The sequence below is a fragment of the Osmerus mordax genome, chromosome 5, assembly GCF_038355195.1.
Source record: "Osmerus mordax isolate fOsmMor3 chromosome 5, fOsmMor3.pri, whole genome shotgun sequence".
Classification (NCBI taxonomy): domain Eukaryota; kingdom Metazoa; phylum Chordata; class Actinopteri; order Osmeriformes; family Osmeridae; genus Osmerus; species Osmerus mordax.
This window is the reverse complement of record NC_090054.1, coordinates 21,638,818-21,663,193: the sequence shown is the minus strand read 5'-3', so window position 1 is coordinate 21,663,193 and position 24,376 is coordinate 21,638,818. Positions and strand designations below refer to the sequence as shown.

Here is a 24,376-nt window from a genome sequence, read left to right as displayed (position 1 = left end):
CCTCTAACCTCGGTTAAAATCATATCTCTTTGAGGCCATGTTCCCCCTACGCTCCCATGAGGGGCTGTTTCATTATTCATCAGTGCATTATAAATACTGTGTGTATAATGTTGCTAAAGCAATTAGGAGGCTGAAATGGCTGTTTTGTTTTTCTGTCGCTGAGCAAAATGATGCCTTGTTCAGCCCACTCCCTCCTTCAGCCCGATCCTCCTCTTCCTCCTTCTCTCTCCTCTTCCTCCCCTTTCTGTTTCTGACGGTTAGGAGACACAATGTTGTCGGCCTTGTGTAGCTCCACTATAAAGCGTATGTCTTCTGATGTAGTCTGTCTCTCTTTACACCGAGTCATTCCTGTCCTCGCAGGGTGATCAGAGACCTGTTCCTGAGCTGTAACGGCCTGAACCAGATCACAGAGCTCATCTACCTGGACCAGACTCGCTCCTGGGCACTGAAGGTGTTTGAGACCCTGATCCTGGGCGTGGGGCCCCAGCAGTCGGACCGAGCCCTCCAGGAGCTGGAGAAGGCTGAGGCCCAGGAGAGGGAGGCCGTACTGGGGCTGGCGGAGGACCTGGGCTCCCGGGGGGTCGGAGAGGGCCCCCAGAGCCTGAGCAAGTTCTACGAGGGCCTGAAGGAGGCTTGCCCTCGCCGGAGGAGCGGGGCAGGGGCGGGGCGTAGCCGGGGCGAGGCCCACCTCAACACCATCAACCTGTTCCTCTGCGTGGCCTTCCTGTGCGTCAGCAAGGAGGCCGACTCGGACCGTGACTCAGCCAACGACTCTGAGGACACGTCCGGGTACGACAGCACTGCCAGCGAGCCTCTGGGGGGGCGCATGCCCTGCCTGGCCCCCGACAGCGTGGCGCTGCCCTCCAAGGAGCAGGTGAGGCGTGCTGCAGACGTGTGGACGCTGTGCCGTGGGGTCTACCTGGCCAGCCCCGTGTTCCAGAGGCAGTTCTTCAGGCTGGGCGGGCTGGAGGTGTGCTCCCGCCTCACCTCCATGGTCATCCAGAAGCTCACCTCCAAGACCAGGGACGGCAAGGCCAGGAAGAGGAGGGAGGGGAAGGGCAAGGTGAGCCCGTCTCACCTGGACTCGTCCGCCCCCGTCTCGGCAGAGCCGGGCTCTGCAGGGCAGCAGGAGGACTGTACCCTGGAGCAGGCTGAGGGTCTGGGCCCAGGCCCGGGCGAGGCCAGGGGAAGGGACCCCTCCAGGAGGCTGGAGGAGGACTGTACCCTGGAGCAGGCTGAGGGTCTGGGCCCAGGCCCGGGCGAGGCCAGGGGAAGGGACCCCTCCAGGAGGCTGGAGGAGGAATGGCCCCTGCAGAGTATCCGTCTCCTGGAGGCCCTGCTGGGCATCTGTCTGCACAGCTCCAGCTCCACCCTCCTGAGGACCGAGCCTGAGCTCTCCTTCCAGGTGCCTGCCTCACACAGTCACCGCCCTGCCTCACACAGTCACCGCCCTGCCTCACACAGTCACCGCCCTGTCTCACACAGTCACTGCCTGCCTCACACAGTCACAGCCCTGCCTCACACAGTCACAGCCCTGCCTCACTCAGTCACCGCCCTGCCTCACACAGTCACCGCCCTGCCTCACACAGTCACCGCCCTGCCTCACACAGTCACCGCCCTGCCTCACACAGTCACCGCCCTGCCTCACACAGTCACCGCCCTGCCTCACACAGTCACTGCCTGCCTCACACAGTCACCGCCCTGCCTCACACAGTCACCGCCCTGCCTCACACAGTCACCGCCCTGTCTCATAGTCACCGCCCTGCCTCACACAGTCACCGCCCTGCCTCACACAGTCACCGCCCTGCCTCATAGTCACCGCCCTGCCTCACACAGTCACCGCCCTGTCTCACTCACTAGTTTGGGTCGGAAAATAATAAATAAATATGAGGGAGAATATAGTTTTGTGCCTGGCCAAAGGCAAGCACACCCAATGACAGAAGTAACCCTGCCTGTACCGTTCACATGGCTTTACTGGACTTTAGGGGTAACGTTGTAACGTTATTTATTTTTTATATCATTTTTTTTTTTTTTGGGGGGGGGGGTGAAAGTAACAAAAAATCGTGAATTAATTTTTTGTGGATTTGTGACCCCAAGAATCGATTCGAATCGTGAGGTACAAAAAGATTCCCACCCCTACTGAACTTGCATCAGCCTTCATCAGCTTCACAACAATCCACAGTCCCATTGAAATAAGTCATAAACCATAAAAAATACACCTTCTAGAAATGACACTTTCTAACAATTTGACCTTTGTTTTTTTGGGCCCCTCCCTCCTCCCCTCGCAGCTCCAGTCAGTGGAGGAAACGCTGTGCGAGGTGAGAGATCAGCTGTCCCGCTCTGGGGTCGTGACCTCCGACCTGGCCGTGCCCCTGTTCGACTCCCTGCTGAGGGTAGCGCTGGCGGAGGTGTCGTCCTGCCCCGACCCCCCCGAGGAGAAGCCAGATAGGGTGAGTGCACCTGGTCTCTCACCTGGTCTCTCACCTGGTCTCTCACCTGGTCTCTCACCTGGTCTCTCACCTGGTCTCTCACCTGGTCTCTCACCTGGTCTCTCACCTGGTCTCTCACCTGGTCTCTCACCTGGCATTCAGGTGAGAGACCAGGTGCAGCACGACACTCCTAGCCTGGCTCTGCCCTCCTACGTACTTCCGCTCAATTTTGATTTTGCTTCTGTACTAGGTCTGGGATTTCGGTGTATTAGTCGGTTTTCAGAAACACATTTTTTGTAGGTCCAATCAGCGAACAGAGGGAGTGGCTGAGAACGATGACGTTGATGTTGTTCGCTAGTTTGAGTTGTAGTTCAGTAATGGCGGCGGAGTCGCTGCCGAATATCCAAAAGTTAAAGCCGGAGCAAGAACAATCTCTGCTGAGTTTTGTTGGTGGCCATGATGTTGTGGCCCTCCTCCCCACGGGGTTCGGGAAAAGTTTGATTTTCCAGCTACGGCAGCTAGCTCTGTTACAGTAGTGGTGAATGAGTTGGCTAAGGCGAACGCTAGTGATTGGTTATGGCAGATCAGAGTGGCTCTGGGCAGATCCAATAGTTTTAAACTTCAACAGAGTACCCGCGTTCAAGGAAGTTAACGCTTGTCAATGGAGCGATCCTAGACCCTCTGTACAAATGAAATGTAAGAGGGTCTGGTTAGGACCAGGCTACGACACTCCTGCCCTCCGTCAGAGTTTTAGCACTACAGTAGGGGTCAAAGGTCACCTGCATTGTTTACCCAGGTAATGGAAATCCATTGGTCAAATAGGTTTTACTGAAGCTTATTGTCATCGATGCTCTGTGTTGCCTGGTCCGGTGTGTTTTCCTCTGGTCTTAACATGCCAGTCAGATTAAGCCTTTTCCTACGTCCAGGGTTTAGATGTTTATATAATGGATTTATGCTCCAGTGATCCCGATTTTGCTACAGCTCAGGTCTTTCTCAATTCTTTGGTCTGATGTATTTACTGACCAGTTGTGAGTGTGAGGGTCTTGAGTGATTAGTAATCTGCCTGTAGAGAGAGACAGAGAGAGAGAGAGAGAGAGCGCGAGACAGAGAGAGCGAGACAGAGAGCGAGACAGAGAGAGCGAGAGAGAGAGAGCGAGACAGAGGGAGAGAGAGCGAGACAGAGAGCGAGACAGAGAGAGCGAGAGAGAGAGAGCGAGAGAGAGAGAGCGAGACAGAGGGAGAGAGAGAGAGAGAGAGAGAGAGAGAGAGAGAGAGAGAGAGAGAGAGAGAGAGAGAGAGCACATGCAGATGACTGACTCACTAAACACCTCAGGGATGTTGAGTGAGTCTTGTTGGTCAGCTGATATTGGTCTCATGACCAAAACCGTGTGTACTTTTTTTAGTTGTTCAATTTCTCGAAAAACATTTTGTTTTCCCGCTGTGGCAAGACAGTGGGATTGACTTGTTTTGCGTAGAGAACGTCCTGTAGTGTTCTCAGTAAGTGAAGGAAGTCGAAGTGCTAGTCGATGGGTAAGGAACAGCGTCCTCCTTGTGTTAGCGTATGGATTTAGCTCACAGCGTTAGCTTAGCCACAGCCTTGGTCACAGCAAGACAATGGCTGATAGAGCAGATGTATAATCTGATTCTGATGGTATTTACTTGAGTATTTCTGTGGGTTATTGGTGCTTGGTTTGTGTGAGTTTGGATGCTACTGCACATGCAAACATGTCTGCTGTTATCCTGCCTACACTCATCTCCTCGGTGTGTGTGTGTGTGCATGCCTGCATGTGTGTGTGTATGTGTGTGCCTGCATGTGTGTGTGTGTGTGTATGTGTGTGTGCCTGCATGTGTGTGTCAGAAGCTGCAGGTGGGGGTGCAAGTGGGGGTGCCGGCGGGGGAGCTGTCTGAGGAGGTGGAGGAGGGGCAGAGTGGTGCTCGCCCCCTGGGGGAGGAGGAAGGCTACGACGCAGACAGCGAGAGCAACCCTGACGACCTGCTGGCCAAGCAGGGCGAAGGTACTACCACACACACACACAACCCAGAAGACCTGATTAGGTAACTAGAGACAGTCTGAGTTGGTCCTCTGAGACAGTCATCTAACTGAGACAGCCCTCTAACTGAGACAGTCCTCTAACTGAGACAGCCCTTTAACTGAGAGAGTCCTCTGAGACAGCCCTCTAACTGAGACAGCCCTCTAACTGAGACAGCCCTCTAACTGAGACAGTCCTCTAACTGAGACAGTCCTCTGAGACAGTCCTCTGAGACAGCCCTCTAACTGAGACAGTCCTCTGAGACAGTCCTCTGAGACAGTCCTCTAACTCTCTCTGCTCAGCGCTGTGTTCCCACAGCCAACCTTGGGGCTGTATCCTTCATCATCAGGACTGTGTGGGATCACTGTTTACACATCCTCCTCGGGTGCTCTGTGTCTGCTGGTTGTTGATGTTGGTGAATCTGATCTTGGGGGATCGAAGGGCCGGCTCCATTTGTCTTGACCTCCAGAGTAAAGACCAACACAGCCCTGGGAAACTGGGAGAGCCGGGGGCTTTCCCGAGACGGAGGTGATCCATCCTGAAGTTAGGACAGATAGACTTTCTTAACTTTTTCATTATATTTTGGGGGGCTTTTTTCAGCTGTAATAACTGGGCAGTTGGAAAGAGACAGGAAAGGAGAGGGGGGGAAGACTTGAGGGGAAGACTTGCAGGAAATGGCTTAGTCGGATTCTAACCCAGGTCTCTGCGTTCGTAGGTGACTTGTACCAGCCAGGTCACGCTGGCTCTGATCTGACTCCCTCTCACGTGTGTGTGTGTGTGTGTGTGTGTGTGTGTGTGCGATTGTGTGTGTGTGTGTATGTGGGGGGCAGGGGGTGGAGACAACCTCTCTTTTAACATTTCCTTCCTCTCAGAATGCACTCATTGTTTTCCTGTCAGCACGCTGTAAGACCGGTGCAAACCGGGGCCTCATTAGCAGGCTTGTGACTCATGTAGTATTTTCCAGTCGCTATTGCCGACCCCCACACACACACACACACACACACACACACAGACACAGACACAGACACACACACACACACACACACACACAAACACAGGCCGATACTGTAAATACACTGTATGTGGCAGCCTCACCAGTTTTATGTTGATCTTCTCCAAGGTCACGTGTTTTCAAATGTAAGGAAAGGGGAGAGAGATTGATGAAGAGAGAGTGATTTCATAGAGGAGATGTTGAGTACAATATTGATCCAAAGTCAATCAGGTGCTCAACATGGTCTCACCCCTCCTCCCTCCTCCTCCTCCCTCCAGTCTCCCATCCTCCCTCCTTCTCCTCCCTCCAGTCTCCCATCCTCCCTCCTTCTCCTCCCTCCAGTCTCCCATCCTCCCTCCTCCTCCCTCCAGTCTCCCATCCTCCCTCAGGCTTCTGTTTCAAAGAGCAGCTTTGAAATCGAGGGAAAACACAGGCTGAGGACTAATGCTTCAGATCAGGGTGTTTATTATTTATTTAATCTGTAGTCTTCCTGGGTTCCCTGTCCAAACTTGATTACAGTAAATGTTTTAGTCGATGTTGGTAAGAAGGAAAAATTGGGTTGGAGGGGATGGAAAAATGAAGGGGAGGGGAGGGAGGGAGGGAGGGAGGGAGGGAGGGAGGGAGGGAGGGAGGGAGGGAGGGAGGGAGGGAGGGAGGGAGGGAGGGAGGGAGGGAGGGAGGGAGGGAGGGAGGGAGGGAGGGAGGGAGGGAGGGAGGGAAAGTGAAATGGAGAGCTTCATTAATAAAAAGTGCTCCCTGCAGCCCAGTGAGTGTCTTCTATGCAGCTCTCCTGTAAATCACGGAGGCTCCCATGCTGCCCCTCCCCAGCAGGGCTCAGCGCTCAGGGCTCACAGCTCAGCGCTCAGGGCTCGCTCGTGTTTACGAGCCGCCCCTGGGAGGGGGTGGACCCAGACCCGGCCGGAGCAAGGGGGGATGCCAGTAGAGCAGGGAGGCCTTCAGGAGCAGGGGGGTCCTGCCTGCTGGTATACACACTGTCTACATGCTGCAGGAGGTGAAGCGTAGCTGTGCATGGATGTGAAGCGTGCTCATCGCTTGATGATCTTGACTCTGTTGTTTTCCGGAGGACTCTGAGTGTGGGCTGTTGTGTTGCTCTGGGCCCTCACCCCGGCGTCTCTGGTTCCCCTCCCAGGGCTGAAGGTGGAGGGTGCAGGGCTGGGGGAGTGTGAGCCAGGGCCTCCGGAGGGGCCTGGGCGCGGGGTGCTGCTCTTCCCAGAGATCTGCACCATGGAGCTGCAGCTACTGGCCGCCGGCTCCCCTGAGCTGGAGGTGATGAAGCACGTGTTCCACAGCCTCCTGGGAGCCGTCCACGCCAACCCCCTCAACGCTGCTCTGCTCTACGACCAGGTGAGGCTGACGAGCCGTCCTCTGGTCTGAGAACAGATTTCTGTTACCTGTCTGTCTCTCTGTCTACCTGTCTCTCTACCTCCCTGTCTGTCTACCTGTCTTTCTACCTCCCTGTCTGTCTCCCTGCTCACCCTGCCTGTGTCCTCCCCTCTTGAGAGGGAGACTGTATCACTGAGTCTTACTCTACCTTGAACAGGGAGGAGTTAAAACCATCCTCACTGGATTCCACACCATCCTCACCCAATCGGACTCCTCCTATACAGGTGGGTTTGCACCACTTTAATACCGTGTCTCCAGGGTTTGATTAAGCATGTTGGTGTGGAGTTGGTCAAGGCTGCTTCTCTCATGATGTTTCATGGATACTGCATGCTGTGCTGTTGTCTGGGTGACTGAGGGTGTTGTTTATGGTCTGTCCAGACTGCCAGGCCCTGCTAGTTGAGCTGCTGGTTGCCATGGTGAGCAAACGGATCACAGCTGAAGAACTGGCGCTATTGATATGTCTCTTCCTGGAGAAGACTCCTCCCACCGTAAGTAGCCACACCCACTTCAGTAACCACTCCCCTTCATGTAGCCACTCCCACTCCTGTAGCCACACCCACTTCAGTAACCACTCCCCTTTATGTAGCCCCTCCTACTCCACAGCCCTTCCCAATCCTATAGCCCCTCCCACACCGTGCAGTGTCCTGTTAGGTGAAACCATCCCAGTGCTGGATGTGTAGCATCTCATCTGAGCTGCAGTGTAGATCATGTATACTGTACTGTAGTGTAGATCATCCCTTTGGCACTTACTTTGGTTGTTCACAATGTGTACTTCATGTTTTGGCTACTCGCGATGTTTTTTGGCTATCTTGTTGTTATGATCAGTGACCTATGCACTTTGTAAAGCTCTCTCTTGGAAGTCGCTTTGGATAAAAGCTTCTGCTAAATGAATAAATGTAAATGTGTACTGTAGTGTAGATCATGTGTACTGTACTGCAGTGTAGATCATGTGTACTGCAGTGTAGTGTAGATCATGTGTACTGCAGTGTAGATCATGTGTACTCCAGTGTAGTGTAGATCATGTGTACTGCAGTGTAGATCATGTGTACTGCAGTGTAGTGTAGATCATGTGTACTGCAGTGTAGATCATGTGTACTGCAGTGTAGTGTAGATCATGTGTACTGCAGTGTAGATCATGTGTACTGCAGTGTAGTGTAGATCATGTGTACTGCAGTGTAGATCATGTGTACTGTACTGTAGTGTAGATCATTAGATCGTGTGTACTGTACTGTAGTGTAGATCATTAGATCGTGTGTACTGTACTGTAGTGTAGATCATGTGTACTGTACTGTAGTGTAGATCATTAGATCATGTGTACTGTACTGTAGTGTAGATCATGTGTACTGTACTGCAGTGTAGATCATGTGTACTGTAGGGGGCTGGATCTCACACAAGCTCTCCCATGGCATTGTTCATAAACATCACATACAGTGCTGAGCAATTAGCACCAAAGTGTTGGGAATTAATTTGACGAGGCAACTTATTAACACTCAAGTAGTTGTTAATTGCTATGTGGAAGCTTGCTTAAATAACCCCTGTTTCTTAGATCTGAACAGGGTTATTTATAACCTGACAGACCTGGTGACGCAGGTCCCCAGTTTTCAATATTCTCCACCTTAATTTGTTTGGTGATATGGGAATTAATAACATAGTGGTCAGGTCATACTTGTGTGTGTATGTGTGTGTGTGCTGGTGGTGGTGTGTGTGTGTGTGTGTGGCCTAGATGTTTGTCCGGCTCTGTGGGCTTTTGTGTCCTACTGTACACGTCTTGGTTACGTCTGTTTCCAGCCCAGGGTCACTTCTGCTTTCATCAACACCATCTCTGGATGGGCTGTCTAAAGCATTTCTAACAATGTAGTGATAATAAGCCCCCATTCTGGTCAGGATATATTACCACACAAACACGCAAACCACCTTTCATATGCCTCGTCTTTGTAAAGGGTTTAAACTGAATTTAAATATCAGAAATGTAAATCTTAGAGAGGTGAGGTGGCTGTGCTCACTGCAGGCCCCCTGTTACCATGTACTGTTACCATGCTCCCTGATGAAGGGTAAGGGTTATGTTTCCATGGTAACCATGCTCCCTGCTGAAGGGTTGGGTTATGTTTCCATGGTAACCATGCTTCCTCTCTGCTCCAGGACGTCCTGCTGAAGGGGCTTCTGCAGATCGTGGAGGCCAACGTGGACATGGAGCCTCTGTACTTCCTGTCCTTTCCCATGATCCTCAGCAGCTCTGCGCCGGGGGGCTCGTCCCCTGGGGGGCGGCAGAACGGGGGTGTGGGGGGCAGAGGAGGGGGGCTGCTCTGGAGGGGCAAGCCGTCCCCGGGTCACCTGCTCTCCTCCCCCTGGCATGTTGCCCCCCTGCACCTGCCCCTAGTGGGGCAGAACTGCTGGCCTCACATGGCCAGTGGCTTCAGCGCCTCTCTGTGGCTGAAGACGGCCACGCCTGGCGAACAGGAGGGGTCTGGAGAGAAGGGTGAGATGCTGGGTCAGGATGCTGTGTCTGCTGTGTGGTGTCTGCTGTGTCTGCTGTGTGGTGTCTGCTGTGTGGTGCCTGCTGTGCCTGCTGTGTGGTGCCTGCTGTGTCTGCCGTGTGGTGCCTGCTGTGTCTGCTGTGTGGTGCCTGCTGTGTCTGCTGTGTGGTGCCTGCTGTGTCTGCTGTGTGGTGCCTGCTGTGTCTGCTGTGTGGTGTCTGCTGTGTCTGTTGTGTGGTGCCTGCTGTGTCTGCTCTGTGGTGCCTGCTGTGTCTGCTGTGTGGTGCCTGCTGTGTCTGCTGTGTGGTGCCTGCTGTGTCTGCTGTGTGGTGTCTGCTGTGTCTGTTGTGTGGTGCCTGCTGTGTCTGTTGTGTGGTGCCTGCTGTGTCTGTTGTGTGGTGCCTGCTGTGTCTGTTGTGTGGTGCCTGCTGTGTCTGTTGTGTGGTGCCTGCTGTGTCTGTTGTGTGGTGCCTGCTGTGTCTGCTGTGTGGTGCCTGCTGTGTCTGTTGTGTGGTGCCTGCTGTGTCTGCTGTGTGGTGCCTGCTGTGTCTGCTGTGTGGTGCCTGCTGTGTCTGTTGTGTGGTGCCTGCTGTGTCTGCTGTGTGGTGTCTGCTGTGTCTGCTGTGTGGTGTCTGCTGTGTTCCAGCCTGTGTGGTGCATGCTGTGTTCCAGCCTGTGTTCACATCTCGTCATTTCTCCTTCCGTGTGCTCCAGAGGAGGGGAAGACCACGGCGGCCGAGCCCCAGCTGGGGGCCTCCCAGGCGGGGCAGAGAGTGGTGGAGGAGGGCCTGGTGCACGTTCTGTCCATGGGCTCCAAGGCCCTGATGCTGCAGGTGTGGGCTGACCTCTCCTCTGGGTCTCTCACCTTCAGGTGAGTCCTACACCTGGCCGAGAGCTCAGACATGGCAGGTGTGCAAAGCACTGTCTGACCACTAACACTGTCTGACCACTAACACTGTCTGACCACTAACACTGTCTGACCACTAACACTGTCTGACCACTAACGTAGGAAGCATTGCAGTGTCTGACAGTGACAGTAACACACAAACTGTCCAACATACTAACCTGACGTAAACAAGGTGTGGTCTGTGTGGTGTGACTTCCTGTGTGTGACGGTGACTGTCCTGTCGTCAGGATGTGCGTTGACCCTAACGATGAGATGAAGGCAGGGCTGCTGGCGCAGGCGGAGTCTGGGCCGGGCGTGCTCAGACCGGGGCCCTGGCAGCACCTGGGGATCACATACAGCCAACAGCCTGAAGGCAAGAAGAACATCCACGGAAGCCTCGCACTCTGGGTCTGCGGGGTCAGGTAGGAGAGGAGGAGGGGAGGGGAGGGATTTCATCTAGTCAAACACGTATGATGAAATGCATCGTTTTAAGTACTTCATCCTATTTAGTGTTTTATTGAGCCTCTGTTTATCCAGGCGAGTCGTTCACAACAGGTCTTATTTAGGATGACTAGTAAAACGTGTGTCCAGTGTGAGTGGCTTTCATCTCCAACACGACGTCCTGTCCGTCCACAGGCAGTGTGAGGTCTCTCTGGACTACACCCTGCCCAGGAAGTCCAGCCTGTCGTCCGACAGCAACAAGACCTTCTGCCTGCTGGGACACTGCATCGCCTCGTCAGAGACGCCGTCCAGGCAGGGCGGAGCCTGGGACATGGGCACCGTGCTGCTGTTCAACGGTACGAAGATCCTGTCTCTGACTCTCTCTCTGTCTCTCTCTCTAACTCTCTCTCTCTCTCTAACTCTCTGTCTCTCTCTGTCTCTGTTGCGTCGTGCTCCTTCCTCTCCCTCTGCCAGTCAGGCCGGCTCTCTGATAGCCTCAAGGTTGCTCTCTACTGGTTGAGACACCACCTCACTCCTCCTCCCTTCAGCTTTCACCTCACTCCTCCCTTCAGCCTTCACCTCACTCCTCCCTTCAGCTTTCACCTCACTCCTCCTCCCTTCAGCTTTCACCTCACTCCTCCTCCCTTCAGCCTTCACCTCACTCCTCCTCCCTTCAGCTCTCACCTCACTCCTCCCTTCAGCTTTCACCTCACTCCTCCTCCCTTCAGCTTTCACCTCACTCCTCCTCCCTTCAGCCTTCACCTCACTCCTCCTCCCTTCAGCCTTCACCTCACTCCTCCTCCCTTCAGCTCTCACCTCACTCCTCCCTTCAGCTTTCACCTCACTCCTCCTCCCTTCAGCTTTCACCATTCTTCACCTCACTCCTCCTCCCTTCAGCCTTCACCTCACTCCTCCTCCCTTCAGCCTTCACCTCACTCCTCCCTTCAGCCTTCACCTCACTCCTCCTCCCTTCAGCCTTCACCTCACTCCTCCTCCCTTCAGCCTTCACCTCACTCCTCCCTTCAGCCTTCACCTCACTCCTCCTCCCTTCAGCTCTCACCTCACTCCTCCTCCCTTCAGCTCTCACCTCACTCCTCCTCCCTTCAGCTCTCACCTCACTCCTCCTCCCTTCAGCTCTCACCTCACTCCTCCTCCCTTCAGCTCTCACCTCACTCCTCCTCCCTTCAGCCTTCACCTCACTCCTCCTCCCTTCAGCTCTCACCATCCTTCACCTCACTCCTCCTCCCTTCAGCCTTCACCTCACTCCTCCTCCCTTCAGCTCTCACCTCACTCCTCCTCCCTTCAGCTCTCACCTCACTCCTCCTCCCTTCAGCTCTCACCTCACTCCTCCTCCCTTCAGCTCTCACCTCACTCCTCCTCCCTTCAGCTCTCACCATCCTTCACCTCACTCCTCCTCCCTTCAGCTCTCACCTCACTCCTCCTCCCTTCAGCCTTCACCTCACTCCTCCTCCCTTCAGCCTTCACCTCACTCCTCCTCCCTTCAGCTCTCACCATCCTTCAAATGGTCTGCATCGCTCCACCAGTTGCATTCTCTGATTTAGTGATTCAGACAACGCTGCTGTGTACGAGGTCGTGTGTGTGTGTGGATTCTCCACATTCCCAGAGCAGGGGAACGCTGCATACAGAACGGCCTGTTGTCTGTGATTGGCTGTGATGGTCCGTGTCCAGTCATACCAGCCTCAGAACCTGACTGATGTCATTATTCCAGGCTCGCTACGCTAACCGTGTGTTTAAACTGTGTGTGTCTCCCAGGCTCCAGGATCGGTCCAGAGGAGGCGTACTACCTGTACGCCAGTGGGCCGGACCTCACCTCCATCATGCCCTGCAGGTACGGCCAGCCGCGGGGGGTCTTCTCCAAGTACCTGACCCAGGAGGGGCTGAGGTGCGAGCAGGTGAGAGAGCTGCTGATGAAGAACAAGGACGTGGACACGACCAGCCTCGTGGTGAGCTCGTCTGTCACCCTTAATGCTTATTGGCATCACACACACACACAGACAAACATACACACCTCCTGTCCTCTTTCTGAAAACGGCCCTTCTTTTAGCTCTGTGTGTGTGTGTGTGTGTGTCAGCACAGAAGAAGGTTCTAGAGGTGTCTGTGTGTGTGTCCACACAGTAAAGGGAGAATATCGTAAATGTGTCTTCACAGGAGTGTGTTAATCATTTTGTTAATCGTTGTGTTGTGTTGTGTGTGTGTGTGTGTGTGTGTGGACGCAGGAGGGCCTGGCAGTGGTGTTTGCCCCCAGCAGTCCTAGGAGCTACACCATCTACGAGCCGGTGATCCGGATGAAGGGCCAGGCCAGGGTGGTGGCGTCCCAGAGGCCCTTCAGCTGTAAGGAGGTGCAGAGCTCCTCTCTGGACCCCCAGAGCCTGCGTGGCCTGCTGCCCTCCCAGCCACAGGGCCTGCACAGTGTCCTGCACAAGATCGGAGGCACCGGGAACTTTGTGTTCCTCTTTGCCCGGGTACGATGAACAGAGAGGAGCTTAATGGGTAGAGCTCAGGGTTATAGCATGTTGTAGAGTTCAGGGTTATAGCATGTTGTAGAGTTCAGGGTTATAGCATGTTGTAGAGTTCAGGGTTATAGCATGTTGTAGAGTTCAGGGTTATAGCATGTTGTAGAGTTCAGGGTTATAGCATGTTGTAGAGCTCAGGGTTATAGCATGTTGTAGAGCTCAGGGTTATAGCATGTTGTAGAGTTCAGGGTTATAGCATGTTGTAGAGCTCAGGGTTATAGCATGTTGTAGAGCTCAGGGTTATAGCATGTTGTAGAGCTCAGGGTTATAGCATGTTGTAGAGTTCAGGGTTATAGCATGTTGTAGAGTTCAGGGTTATAGCATGCATTAGAACTCAGGGTTATAGAATGTTTGGTAATAGCTGAGAATTAGGGTTAGTTTCCGAAAGCTTTAATCTCTGTGTCATTAGTTTACAGTCCTCCTCCCCTCTCCCCCCCCCCCTGCAGGCTGTAGAGCTGAGTGACTGTGAGAGGACTCAGGCCCTGGCCCTCCAGGTGCTGCTGTCCCTGGCTAAACTCAACCAGCACCGCATCCACGAGATGGACTGTTGCCACGGCTACGCCATGATCCACCAGGTCCTCATCAAGTCCAAGTGCATTGTGGGATACCACATGCTCAAGGTGAACCACATCAAGTTCATGTTCGTATGATGTTAGGATGACCACAGCTGAATCCGATCCAGCTTTCTGACTTGACACTCATTGTGGTTCATGTTCGTGTGTTGACGTTCCCACTCAATACCTGCTCAGCAGGATTATTTACAAGGCTGTGTTTCTGCTGTGAGACAGTGTGAACTGATGCGTCTGTTACCTGAGCCGTGCTCGTAACTGAGCTAAGAGCCCGGGGGACTAGACAGGACCGTTGAAGACTCGTGGGACAGACGAGAGCTGGAGAGACAGGGCTTCACGCTGGCTTGTTTCAGTGCAGGCCCGGCCATCATGTTACCGCCTTCATGCTTTCCTCACTCACTGATACAGCCGTCTGTTAACCCTACATCAGTGTGGATACTATAGACAAGATCTGGAGACTCTCGTGAGGTGTAGTTAGTCAGTGTAAGGTGCTCTCTAACGGAGAACCCATCATCTGATTCAGCTCCCCTGCACTGATGTTGGACAGTATTACAAATATCCCCGGCTGATTGCTAGAGACAGGTCCTCTCTGGGGTAGAAAGGTTAGTTGTGTTGACAGTGATAAGTGCTCAACGGTGTTCCACGAGGAGACTATTGATTTTCCTCCTGTCATTGCCAATCTCAATCCCCTCTATCGAGAGTGCGGTTGGTGACATTTCTGGAGATCGTAAATCCGGGCGTATCTGGCCCCCTCTGTCTCACAGATGACCAGTGCTGTCCAAGGTGGCGTATTGAGCAGAAAGACTATCCTGTGTTAAAGTGTGTGTGCTCCCCCTCGCTGCAGACCCTGCTGGACGGCTGCTGCAGTGCCCCCATCCTGACCCTGGGGGAGGACGGACACTTCCGCCTGGACGCCGAGTCCTGCGCTGTGGTGCAGGACACCAGGCTGCTGGCAGACCTGCTGCTGGACTGGAAGATCTGGGCCAAGGCTCAGGTACACACACACACACACACACACACACCACAAGGCTCAGGTACACACACACACACATCACAAGGCTCAGGTACACACACACACACACACACAAGGCTCAGGTACACACACACACACCACACAAGGCTCAGGTACACACACACACACACACACACACAAGGCTCAGGTACACACACACACACACACCACAAGGCTCAGGTAAACACACACACACACACAAGGCTCAGGTACACACACACACACCACACCACACAAGGCTCAGGTACACACACACACACACAAGGCTCAGGTACACACACCACCACACAAGGCTCAGATACACACACACACACAGCACACAAGGCTCAGGTACAGCTGCTGCTTTCAGCATGGAACATACACACAACACAAGGCTCAGGTACCGACAGCTGGTTTACACTAAAGCTAACATCTGAACTGTGTGTGTGTCAGGGAGGCGTGTGGGAGACACTGCTGGCAGCTCTGGAGGTCCTCATCAGGGTGCATCACCCCATGCAGGTGTTCAACATCCGCCAGCTGCTCAACGCCCAGGTGGTGCAGCGCTTCCTGCTCACCTGCCAGGTGCTTCAGGTAGGAGAGCAGCTCCCCAGCGCCCCCACCAGGACGGGAGGGGAACTCCCTGTCACACGGCTCCTCCCCCTGTGGTGACCGTGAAGCGGACGTCTCATGCGTGTGTGTTGTTCCTCCTCAGGAGAATCGGGACGAGCACCTCACCTCCATCCCACAGGAAGTGTGCATGTCGTTTGTCAAAATCATCCAGGAAGTGCTGGGCTCTCCTCCAGACCTGGACCTGCTCAGGCTGGTCTACAGCTTCCTGTTGGCCGTGCACCCGCCCACAAACACCTATGTGTGCCACACCCCCTCCAACTTTTACTTCTCCCTGCACATCGGTGAGACGCTCATTCACAACCGCTCAGCCCTATTAAACACCCAGAAACGCCTCCTATGAACTCATGTTGATACATGGGATCATACCTGCTCATGTGTCTTCTCACCCAGATGGTAAGCTGTACCACGAGAAGGTCCAGTCCATCATGTACCTGAGACACTCCAGTAGTGGAGGCAAGTCCACCAGCAGCTCCGTCATGTCTCTGTCCCCGATGGTCTTCTCTGAGGCTGGCCCTGAAGGTACTTAGTGAATCACCCCGTACTGCTGCTCTCTCACCATGTTGAGCAGGCCAGCACACTGTCTCCTCTAACACACCAATCCACTGAGATTCTAACAGCACCCAGCCTTCTCAAGTTAATAGCATTACTGCTAAAGAGGTCAGTGGTGCTTAAAAATGTGCAAGTCATCAGTCTCCAGTACTGGAAATATCCTCAGATATCTCTTTGTTACGGCTGAGAGCTGTAATAGAGAGGACTTCATTGTCTGTCTACGGGTAAAGTATTCTTGTTAAACAAGATTTTGATTTAGAGGTTACAGCTTTGATTTGAGCCAATGTAGGTCTATTGATGGTCACATGGAAATCTAGGAATTTGTGCTATTTATCCAGCCTGGATTACTCAGGGCTATACCTGGGTTACAGGACCAGGGTTCATCTGTGTGTTACCTGTGTTACAGGAGCGATCCAGGGCCCTTCTCCTGAGCACCTGGGGGAGGACCAGTCCTTACGGCCCCCAAGCCTGGCTCCCTCCCCCTACTCCTCCCCTACCCTGTCCCCCCGGGGGGGGCGGGGGCCCGAGGGGACACTGGGCACTCAGCCGGCGCTGGGCAACACAGAGACCCTGAGGAGGAGCGCTGGAGATGAGCCTCTGCTGAGCAGCTGTGAGTCAGCAAAGACCATCTGTGACTCCCGGGAGGTAGGGGAGAGCAGGGCGGAGGCTGGGGAGGGCAGGGGGGATGGCCAGGGGGATGGCCAGGGGGAAGGCCAAGGGGAGGGCCAAGGGGAGGGCCAAGGGGAGGGCCAGGGGGAGGGCCAAGGGGAGGGCCAGGGGGAGGTCCGAGGCCTGAACACGCCGCGCATCAGCGTGGAGGAAGAGGCGGAGGTGGACAGCCTGGCAGAGGGCAGTCTGGCAGAGGGAAGTCTGGCCGAGGGCAGTGTAGGTGGGCAGGAGGACCGCTTCGACTGGGCCAGCGACGAGGCCCCGCGGAGGCCCGACAGCCTGAAGGGCATCCAGTCCTTCCAGAGGAGCCAGAGCAACCTGGCCAGCCTGGGCCTGGCCTTCCCTGCCCAGAACGGCTCCCTGGCCCTAGGGCGCTGGCCCAGCCTGGGGGACCGCAGCAGCCTCCCCGAGGACTGGGAGAGCTACACCTACTCCCCCGGCTACGACCGGGCCCACAGCAAGGCCGACTCCAATGACAGGTACGCATCAAACGGGGTAGGTAGGAGGGTTTCGAAAGGTTGAAAAAGTAGTTTTGAAAAAAAGGTCAACAAAAGAAAGGTTAGAAAATGTTTTAAATATGTTGTGTTGTGGAAAAATAGTTTCCAAAGGTTACAAAAATATTTTCTCAAACACGTTTCACACGTGTTGTGTGTTGGGGAAAATGTTTTCGAAAGGTTGCAAAAATATTTTGGAAAAATGTTTTTTTTTTTTTGCCTTTTTTGTCTAGTGTGTGGGGAAAACTTTTTGAAAGGTAAAAAATAAATAAAGACCTGTCCAAATATACTACGAAAGTGGACATAAAGTTCAAGACCTTGTATGACTCATGCACTGTGACTATCCTTAAGTAACCCAGACCAAGATTCAGTTCCACTACCGCAAAGGTCAGTTAGTTTAGTCGTCATCCGTCCTGCCATGGTTAATATAACTGACTCCCTCTTCTTGTGAAATCAAAATAGAGAATAGAGAGTAGAGAATAGAGAATCAAAATAGAGAATCAGAAGATCCTTTGTTCAGTTTTGCATATTGATTCATACATAAGTGATTATGCTAAATGTTGTCTGTTGAACAGTCTGTGGAAATGAGTTTCTGTCGAATTGCGGCAGCATCTGTTCGGCAGCATCTGTTCACCCTGATCTCTTGTCGAGTATCATCAAGCTCTCGTTCATAGGTTTTAACATTATCCTCCAGTGAAGCCGATTGGCTAATTACATCCTCTTTCCGCTTTGCTCATCTTTGTGTTTCCAAAGCCACCCGAGACATCTGCAGGTCACATGGTCCCTGTCATGCACTCTAGCTCCTCCCCCCTGGACTCTAGCTCCTCCCCCTGGACTTTAGCTCCTCCCCCCTGGACTATAGCTCCTCCCTTCTGGACTCTAGCTCCTCCCCCCTGGAGTCTAGCTCCTCTCCCCTGGACTCTAGCTCCTCCCCCCCTGGACTCTAGCTCCTCCCCCCTTGACTCTAGCTCCTCCCCCCTGGACTCTAGCTCCTCCCCCCTGGAGTCTAGCTCCTCTCCCCTGGACTTGAATCCTGTAAATCCTGTCTTGTGCAATAAGGCTGTCAGGCCATATCGGTTCTAGAGAGCTAATCGAGAAGCTTTTTAATAACAGAGGACACGGTTGTTTATATATGAGCTCTCTGTTCTCCCTGTATGTGTAATGCACCTATCACCCTTGATGAAGCTCAACCTTTTAGAAACATGAATATTTACTAAGTAGCCACTGTGTTCCAGGAGTACAGAGGACTGCCTGGTGCTGGTGTGCTGCGGACTGTACGACCTGCTGAGAGGAGTGCTGCTGCTGCTGCCTGACCTGATGCTGGAGGAGGTGATGGACAAACTCATCCAGCCTGAGGCCCTCATCGTCCTGGTCAACCACTCCTCTCCCCTCATCCAGCAGGGGGTGATGAAGGTCAGCTGGCCACCGCTACCGTCCTGTTAGACAGGGAGATGATGAGTCACATGATAGCCAATCAGACGGACACCTGAATGTAGCAACTTCTACTTACGACTTGTATTGTTATGCACCAACCTACCAAAGCAAATACCTTAAATGTGAAAACATACTTGGCAATAAACCAGATTCTGATCCTCTTATCCTGATCTTCCAGTTGCTGGATGCCTACTTCAGCCGAGCCTTCAAGGAGCAGAAAGAGAAGTTCCTGAAGAACCACGGCTTCTCTCTGTTGGCCAACCAGCTGTACCTTCACCAGGGCAGCCAGGGGCTCCTGGAGTGCTTCCTGGAGATGCTGTTCGGCCGCCCCGTGGGTCTGGAGGAGGAGTAAGTACTGTGGGACAGATGGAGGATATCCTGTCTGCTGAGCGATGCTCGGGTCGTCCCCGGGGACCCCTGCAGGGACGAAGCGGCCTCACGCTCTCACCCTGCTACTCAGAGACCACTCTACAAACATTATATACATTAAATATACATTATATACATGTCATAGTAGTTTGATTTGGTGGTTTGGTGACGGTGAATAACGTGTCTGTCCTGTGTCTGTCTGTCCTGTGTCTGTCTGTCTGTCCTGTGTCTGTCTGTCTGTCCTGTGTCTGTCCTGTGTCTTTCTGTCTGTCCTGTGTCTGTCTGTCTGTCCTGTGTCTGTCTGTCCTGTGTCTGTCTGTCCTGTGTCTGTCTGTCTGTCCTGTGTCTGTCTGTCCTGTGTCTGTCTGTCCTGCGTTGTCCAGCCTGGACCTGGAGGACATGGACGGCATTTCTCCCTTCAGGAAGCGCTGCATTATCCCTGTGCTGGGCCTGATAGAGAACTCCCTGTGTGAGAATGCGCTGGTGCACAACGTGCTGTGCATGCTGCTGCAGCTCATCAACGCCTGCCCCAAGCTGGCCGACGTCCTGCTGGACCACGGCCTGCTCTACGTGCTCTTCAACACGCTGTCCACCCTCAACGGCATGGAGGCCGGGTACGACACACCACCACGACCCCCTGCCCTCCCACTCCCCCCTGCCCTCCCTCCCTCTCCCCCCTGCCCTCCCACTCCCCCCTGCCCACCCTCCCTCTCCCCCCTGCCCTCCCACTCCCCTCCCTCTCCCCCCTGCCCTCTGTCCTCTGGTCTCTGTCCTCACGCTGTGCTCTCTCCTCCAGGATCCCCCTGCACGACTACAGACTGCTGGTGGGGGACATCCAGCAGCTGCTGGTGGCCGTCACCATCCACTCCTGCAGCTCCTCGGGGTCGCAGTACTTTCGCATCATCGAGGACTTGGTCACCCTGCTGGGGGTCATGCAGACCAGCAAGATGCCCCGAACCCAGGGTAGGCCTGGCAACCAGGGGGCCATTTCGCCTGGTCACCCCTCTCAGACCAGAGACTATACACTATACGACTAGAGTACTAGATGTACTGGGCTACATCTGGTTGCTACCATGGCTCCCTTTATGATCCAGCCTCTGTGAGAGATTGTGTTTACCATAACGAAGGGCTCACAAAAATCCTTCCTGTTCTTCCTGCAGAGATGGCCGTAGCCCTGCAGTTCCGCGTCCTCCAATCAGCCATCGAGTTCATCAAGACCACAGCCAATCAGGATCCCCAACCTCTGAGCAGCTCTGTGCACCTGCCCCCCTCCCCCCACACCCTCCACCCCAAACGCCGCAGCATCGCAGGTGAGCGCCAGCCCGTCACTCGCCTGTTCAGCCAGCAAACGTTCCTGTCACCGCAGACTCACCTGTACACCTGTGTCTCCACCCTCCACCCCTCTATGAAGGTTCCATGGCCATGAAAGACTCCATAATCCCCCGCCTCCCCAGACAGCACTACTGTTCGTACGGCCAGATCCCCCTAGCCCACGCCTTCAGCTTCCTGTCTCAGGACAGCCCCCTCCCCTCCCCCTCCAGCAGCACCTCCTTCCTGCTGTCCTCAGACCCAGGTAGCCTGGCGGGACACAGCAGGAGAGAACATGACCCATGTCTTCTCCTATGCGGTGATCTCCAAACCTGTCCCTCTTCCTACGGGCTTCTCTTGCACGAGGAAGAGGCAGGTTGTTAACCTGCCCGGTACCCACACCAGTACTGGTGCCTGTGTGTGGTTTTAACCTAACACTTTGAAGATTTCTACATCTAGAAGTGGGCATGTGTTGCTTTTTTTTGGATCAGTGTCTTTGGAGATGCTGATTAAACATGCTGTCTTGACGTATGTGTTGTGAAGTGAGGGAAAGATGCATGGCATTTGAGCACTTTTTTTTCAAAAGAGCGTCCCCTAAAAGTTCACGGTTTTCACAGCTGGTTTTGCTCACGAGATGCGTGCATGTGTGAATGATGACAAAACGTCCTAACACCTGACGGAAAACCTTTGATATTTCCAATTCGTCATTTGATTTAATTGTATCTGTGTTGTTGTTTGTGTGTGTGTGTGTATGCGCATGTATATGCATATGTGTGTGTATGACTGCGTGCATGTGTGTGGCTGGGTGCGTGCGTGTGTGTGTGTCTGGGTGCGTGCGTGTGCGTGCATGTGTGTGGCTGGGTGCGTGTGTGTGTGTGTGCGCGTGTGTGTGCGCGTGTGTGTGCGCGTGTGTGTGTGCGCGTGTGTGCGTGCGCGTGTGTGTGTGCGTGTGTGTGTGTGTGTCCCAGGCCGCCGCAGGTTCTCCCTGGCCCAGTCAGACTCCCTGCTGACGAGGATGCGCTCGGTGGCCAGTGATGAGCTGAGCCACCTGATGCAGCGCAGGATGAGCCAGGAGAACCCCATCAGAGCCAGCGAGACCGAGTTCATCCAGCGCCTGCAGAGGCTGCTGGTCCTGGCCGTCAACAGACTCATCTACAACAGTAAGACACACTCATCTCCAAAGCCACATACAGAGGGGTGATTCGAACCTGCAACCTCTTGGAGTGGAAAGCTCTAACCACCGAGCTGTGTTCTCCCTCTCCTTTCAGATGTCAGCAAGGACTTCTGTGACCTGCTGACCTTCCCCGACTCCCCCGACCAGCCGCCCCCCACTCCCGACCCCGGAGACCTCCCCCCCGGGGAGAACGGCTCCGCCCCCGCCCCGCCCTTCCCCCTCCCCCCCGCCAGCATGAGAAGCTTCCAAAAGGAGATCCTGAAGCTGATGATGGAGGCCATCAAGATCAGCCTGGTCAGTGTGAGGTTCACTGCATACTGCACCAGCTGTTTGGATGAAACAACATTACAAAGCTACTTGAACTTGGAACACGTGTGATGCGTGATGTCCTGGAACAGCTTGTGTGGCGGTACGCTAGTCTGCGGCTCCATTCCTGTGTGGGAGGAGCCGCCAGCGCCCCTGCCTGACCCTGCGGTCCTGCTTGTGTCTCCTCAGGGCAGCGCCGGGCGGGGCGGTGCTCCTCGCCAGCAGTGGCGCCGGGTCCTGTGGTCGTGCCGCGACACGTTCCGGGTCCAGATCGGCCGTCTCCTGGTGCACGCCCTCAGTCCCACGCGGCCGCTGGCAGACAGGAAGGAGGCGCTGGACTTTGTTCTGGACCCCAGCCACCCGGAGATCCTCAGGGAGAGCCTCAGCCCAGGGCTGGAGGTGAGACGCAGCCCGCTGGAGCCTGTCTGACGCCGTCTGACCCGGCCGTCTGAGGGAGGGAGGGAGAGAGAGAGAGAGAGGGAGGTAGAGAGGGAGGTAGAGAGAGAGGTAGAGAGAGAGGTAGAGAGAGAGAGGTAGAGAGAGAGAGAGAGCACATCCCGTTGTGTCAGGCTCTTTCACATGTCTGGTGGAGTTTACAGACAGCTGCCTTGGCTCAGGGAAGAAGAAGACGACTGCTCCTCACCAGACCCTCGCGTTGCCATGGCAGCCTCCCCCCCCCTGGGTGGAAACTTGTGTGGATGAGCCCTCGCTGGATCCACAGCAGAGTTACACACTCTGATCATTTACTTTTTACTGCAGTATGTCCGCTTGTCATTTAGTGATCCATCAGAAGCTACAGACAGATCCAGGCCTGTGCTGGAGACGAGGAGGAATATGGAAGGAATCTCTCTGTAGTTAATGTGATGTGATAGAACCATAAATGGATCTGTTTTGCTTTTTGTGACTGTGTGTCCCCCAGCACGGCCCCAAACTGGCTCTGTTCCTGCACGAGATGCTGCATGATCACAAGGACAGCCTGAGCAAGGAGGAGCAGGGGCACGCCGGAGCCTTTATGACCTCCCTCAAGCTGTGTGGTCATCGCTGTATCCCCCCCAGCGCCCCTCACAAGCCTGACCTGCTGAAGGCCATCCGAGAGGTACCAGCTCTCCCTCCACCTGGCCCTGCTGAGGCAGGGGAGGCAGGGGACAGGAGAGCTGTCACCTCCCCCTCCCACACACAGGAGGACTGGAGTTTCAGGTGTAGAAGCTACAGTGTCTGGTCACACAGCTGATTCACTCTTCTCCTCTCCTCTACTCCCCTCCTCCTCTCCTCCTCTCCTCTCCTCCCCTCCTCTCCTCTACTCCCCTCCTCCTCTCCTCCTGTCCTCTCCTCTACTCCCCTCCTCCTCTCCTCTCCTCCCCTCCTCCTCTCCTCCCCTCCCCTCCTCCAGGAGAAATACAAGTACGAAGGAGAGGAAAAAACCAGCAAAGCAGCTTGGGAAAAGAAGATGGCCAACACTCAGAAAGGGTGAGAGGAGGAGAGGAGGGGGAGAAAGGGACAGGAGGAGAGGGGGTCGATGGGTTGAGAAGGAGTAGAAGGGGACAGGACTTAGTGCTGGGTGTCTTTTCCTGTCAACTAAACCAGACGTTATGTCAGATCCGATGCAGTCCTCCTCCCTCTGTGGCTGTTCTCACCTCTCTGTCTCTCCAGTCTCATTCAGCGGCTGGACGGGAAGTCCAAGGACATCTCGAAGATCGCGGCGGACATCACACAGAACGTGTCCCTGCGGCAAGGCATGGAGAGGAAGAAGGTCATCCTGCACATCCGGGGGCTCTACAAGACCGACCTGAGCGCCAGGCGACACTGGCAGGAGCTGGTGCAGCAGCTCACACACGACCGGTGAGGCGCACACGCACACACACACACGCGCACACGCGCAGACACACACACGCGCGTGAGCAGATACACACACACTGGGAGAAAGAGAAGTGTGAAAAAGACTACCACATACAAACTGAGGTGTCTAACTGTGTGTTTGTGTGTTGTGTTGGTTGACCGTGTGTGTGTGTTAGGATGGTGTGGTACGACCAGACCTCCTACCCAACGTCCTGGCAGCTCGACTCCACCGAGGGTCCAAACCGCGAGCGTCGACGCCTGCAGCGCTGTTACCTCACAATCCCCAACAAGTACCTGCTCAAGGACCGCCGCAAACCTGACGGTAAGGCCCACCTCCTGACGTCTCACCTCCTGACCTCTCACCTCCTGACGTCTCACCTCCTGACCTCTCACCTCTTGACCTCTCAACTCCTGACCTCTCAACTCCTGACCTCTCACCTCTTGACCTCTCACCTCCTGACCTCTCACCTCCTGACCTCTCACCTCTGACCTGTGCAGGACTTTGACTCCTCTTTCCCTGTGTCATGTGTCCAGAGCCTGTGAAACCTCCGCTGTCGTTCCTGTTTGAAGACAAGACTCACTCCTCCTTTTCCTCCACCGTGAAGGACAAGGCCACCAGCGAACCCATCAGGTATGAGTGTGTGTGTGTGTGAGGGGGGGAGCGGTGTGTGTGTGTGTGTGTAAGGGAGAGAGGGGTGTGTGTGTTCTCCTCCCAGCTAACCCTCCCTGTGTTCAGGTTCACCAGGCGGTGCATCAGTGTGGCTCCTTCCAGAGAGACAGCAGGGGAACTCCTGCTGGGTACGACACACACACACACACACACACACACACCACACACACACACACACACACACCACA

General features: G+C 54.4%; 1 protein-coding gene across 1 annotated transcript in view; it reads left to right on the top strand.

Moving 5' to 3' along the window:
* Positions 1-24,376, top strand: part of lyst (lysosomal trafficking regulator) — a 44,862-nt gene that overhangs the window by 11,955 nt on the left and 8,531 nt on the right. Inside the window, 34 exon segments of the mRNA XM_067236341.1 lie at positions 361-1,405; positions 2,289-2,450; positions 4,288-4,444; positions 6,601-6,815; positions 7,012-7,078; positions 7,233-7,342; positions 8,994-9,330; positions 10,043-10,199; positions 10,463-10,636; positions 10,851-11,011; positions 12,429-12,619; positions 12,893-13,138; positions 13,636-13,809; positions 14,603-14,752; positions 15,203-15,340; positions 15,462-15,660; positions 15,770-15,898; positions 16,335-16,616; positions 16,695-17,076; positions 18,327-18,504; positions 18,704-18,873; positions 19,278-19,508; positions 19,691-19,857; positions 20,055-20,204; positions 20,306-20,467; positions 21,171-21,362; positions 21,471-21,670; positions 21,872-22,081; positions 22,602-22,778; positions 23,073-23,149; positions 23,333-23,521; positions 23,695-23,840; positions 24,053-24,149; positions 24,255-24,316. Coding sequence (XP_067092442.1) covers positions 361-1,405; positions 2,289-2,450; positions 4,288-4,444; positions 6,601-6,815; positions 7,012-7,078; positions 7,233-7,342; positions 8,994-9,330; positions 10,043-10,199; positions 10,463-10,636; positions 10,851-11,011; positions 12,429-12,619; positions 12,893-13,138; positions 13,636-13,809; positions 14,603-14,752; positions 15,203-15,340; positions 15,462-15,660; positions 15,770-15,898; positions 16,335-16,616; positions 16,695-17,076; positions 18,327-18,504; positions 18,704-18,873; positions 19,278-19,508; positions 19,691-19,857; positions 20,055-20,204; positions 20,306-20,467; positions 21,171-21,362; positions 21,471-21,670; positions 21,872-22,081; positions 22,602-22,778; positions 23,073-23,149; positions 23,333-23,521; positions 23,695-23,840; positions 24,053-24,149; positions 24,255-24,316 — 6,884 coding nt within the window.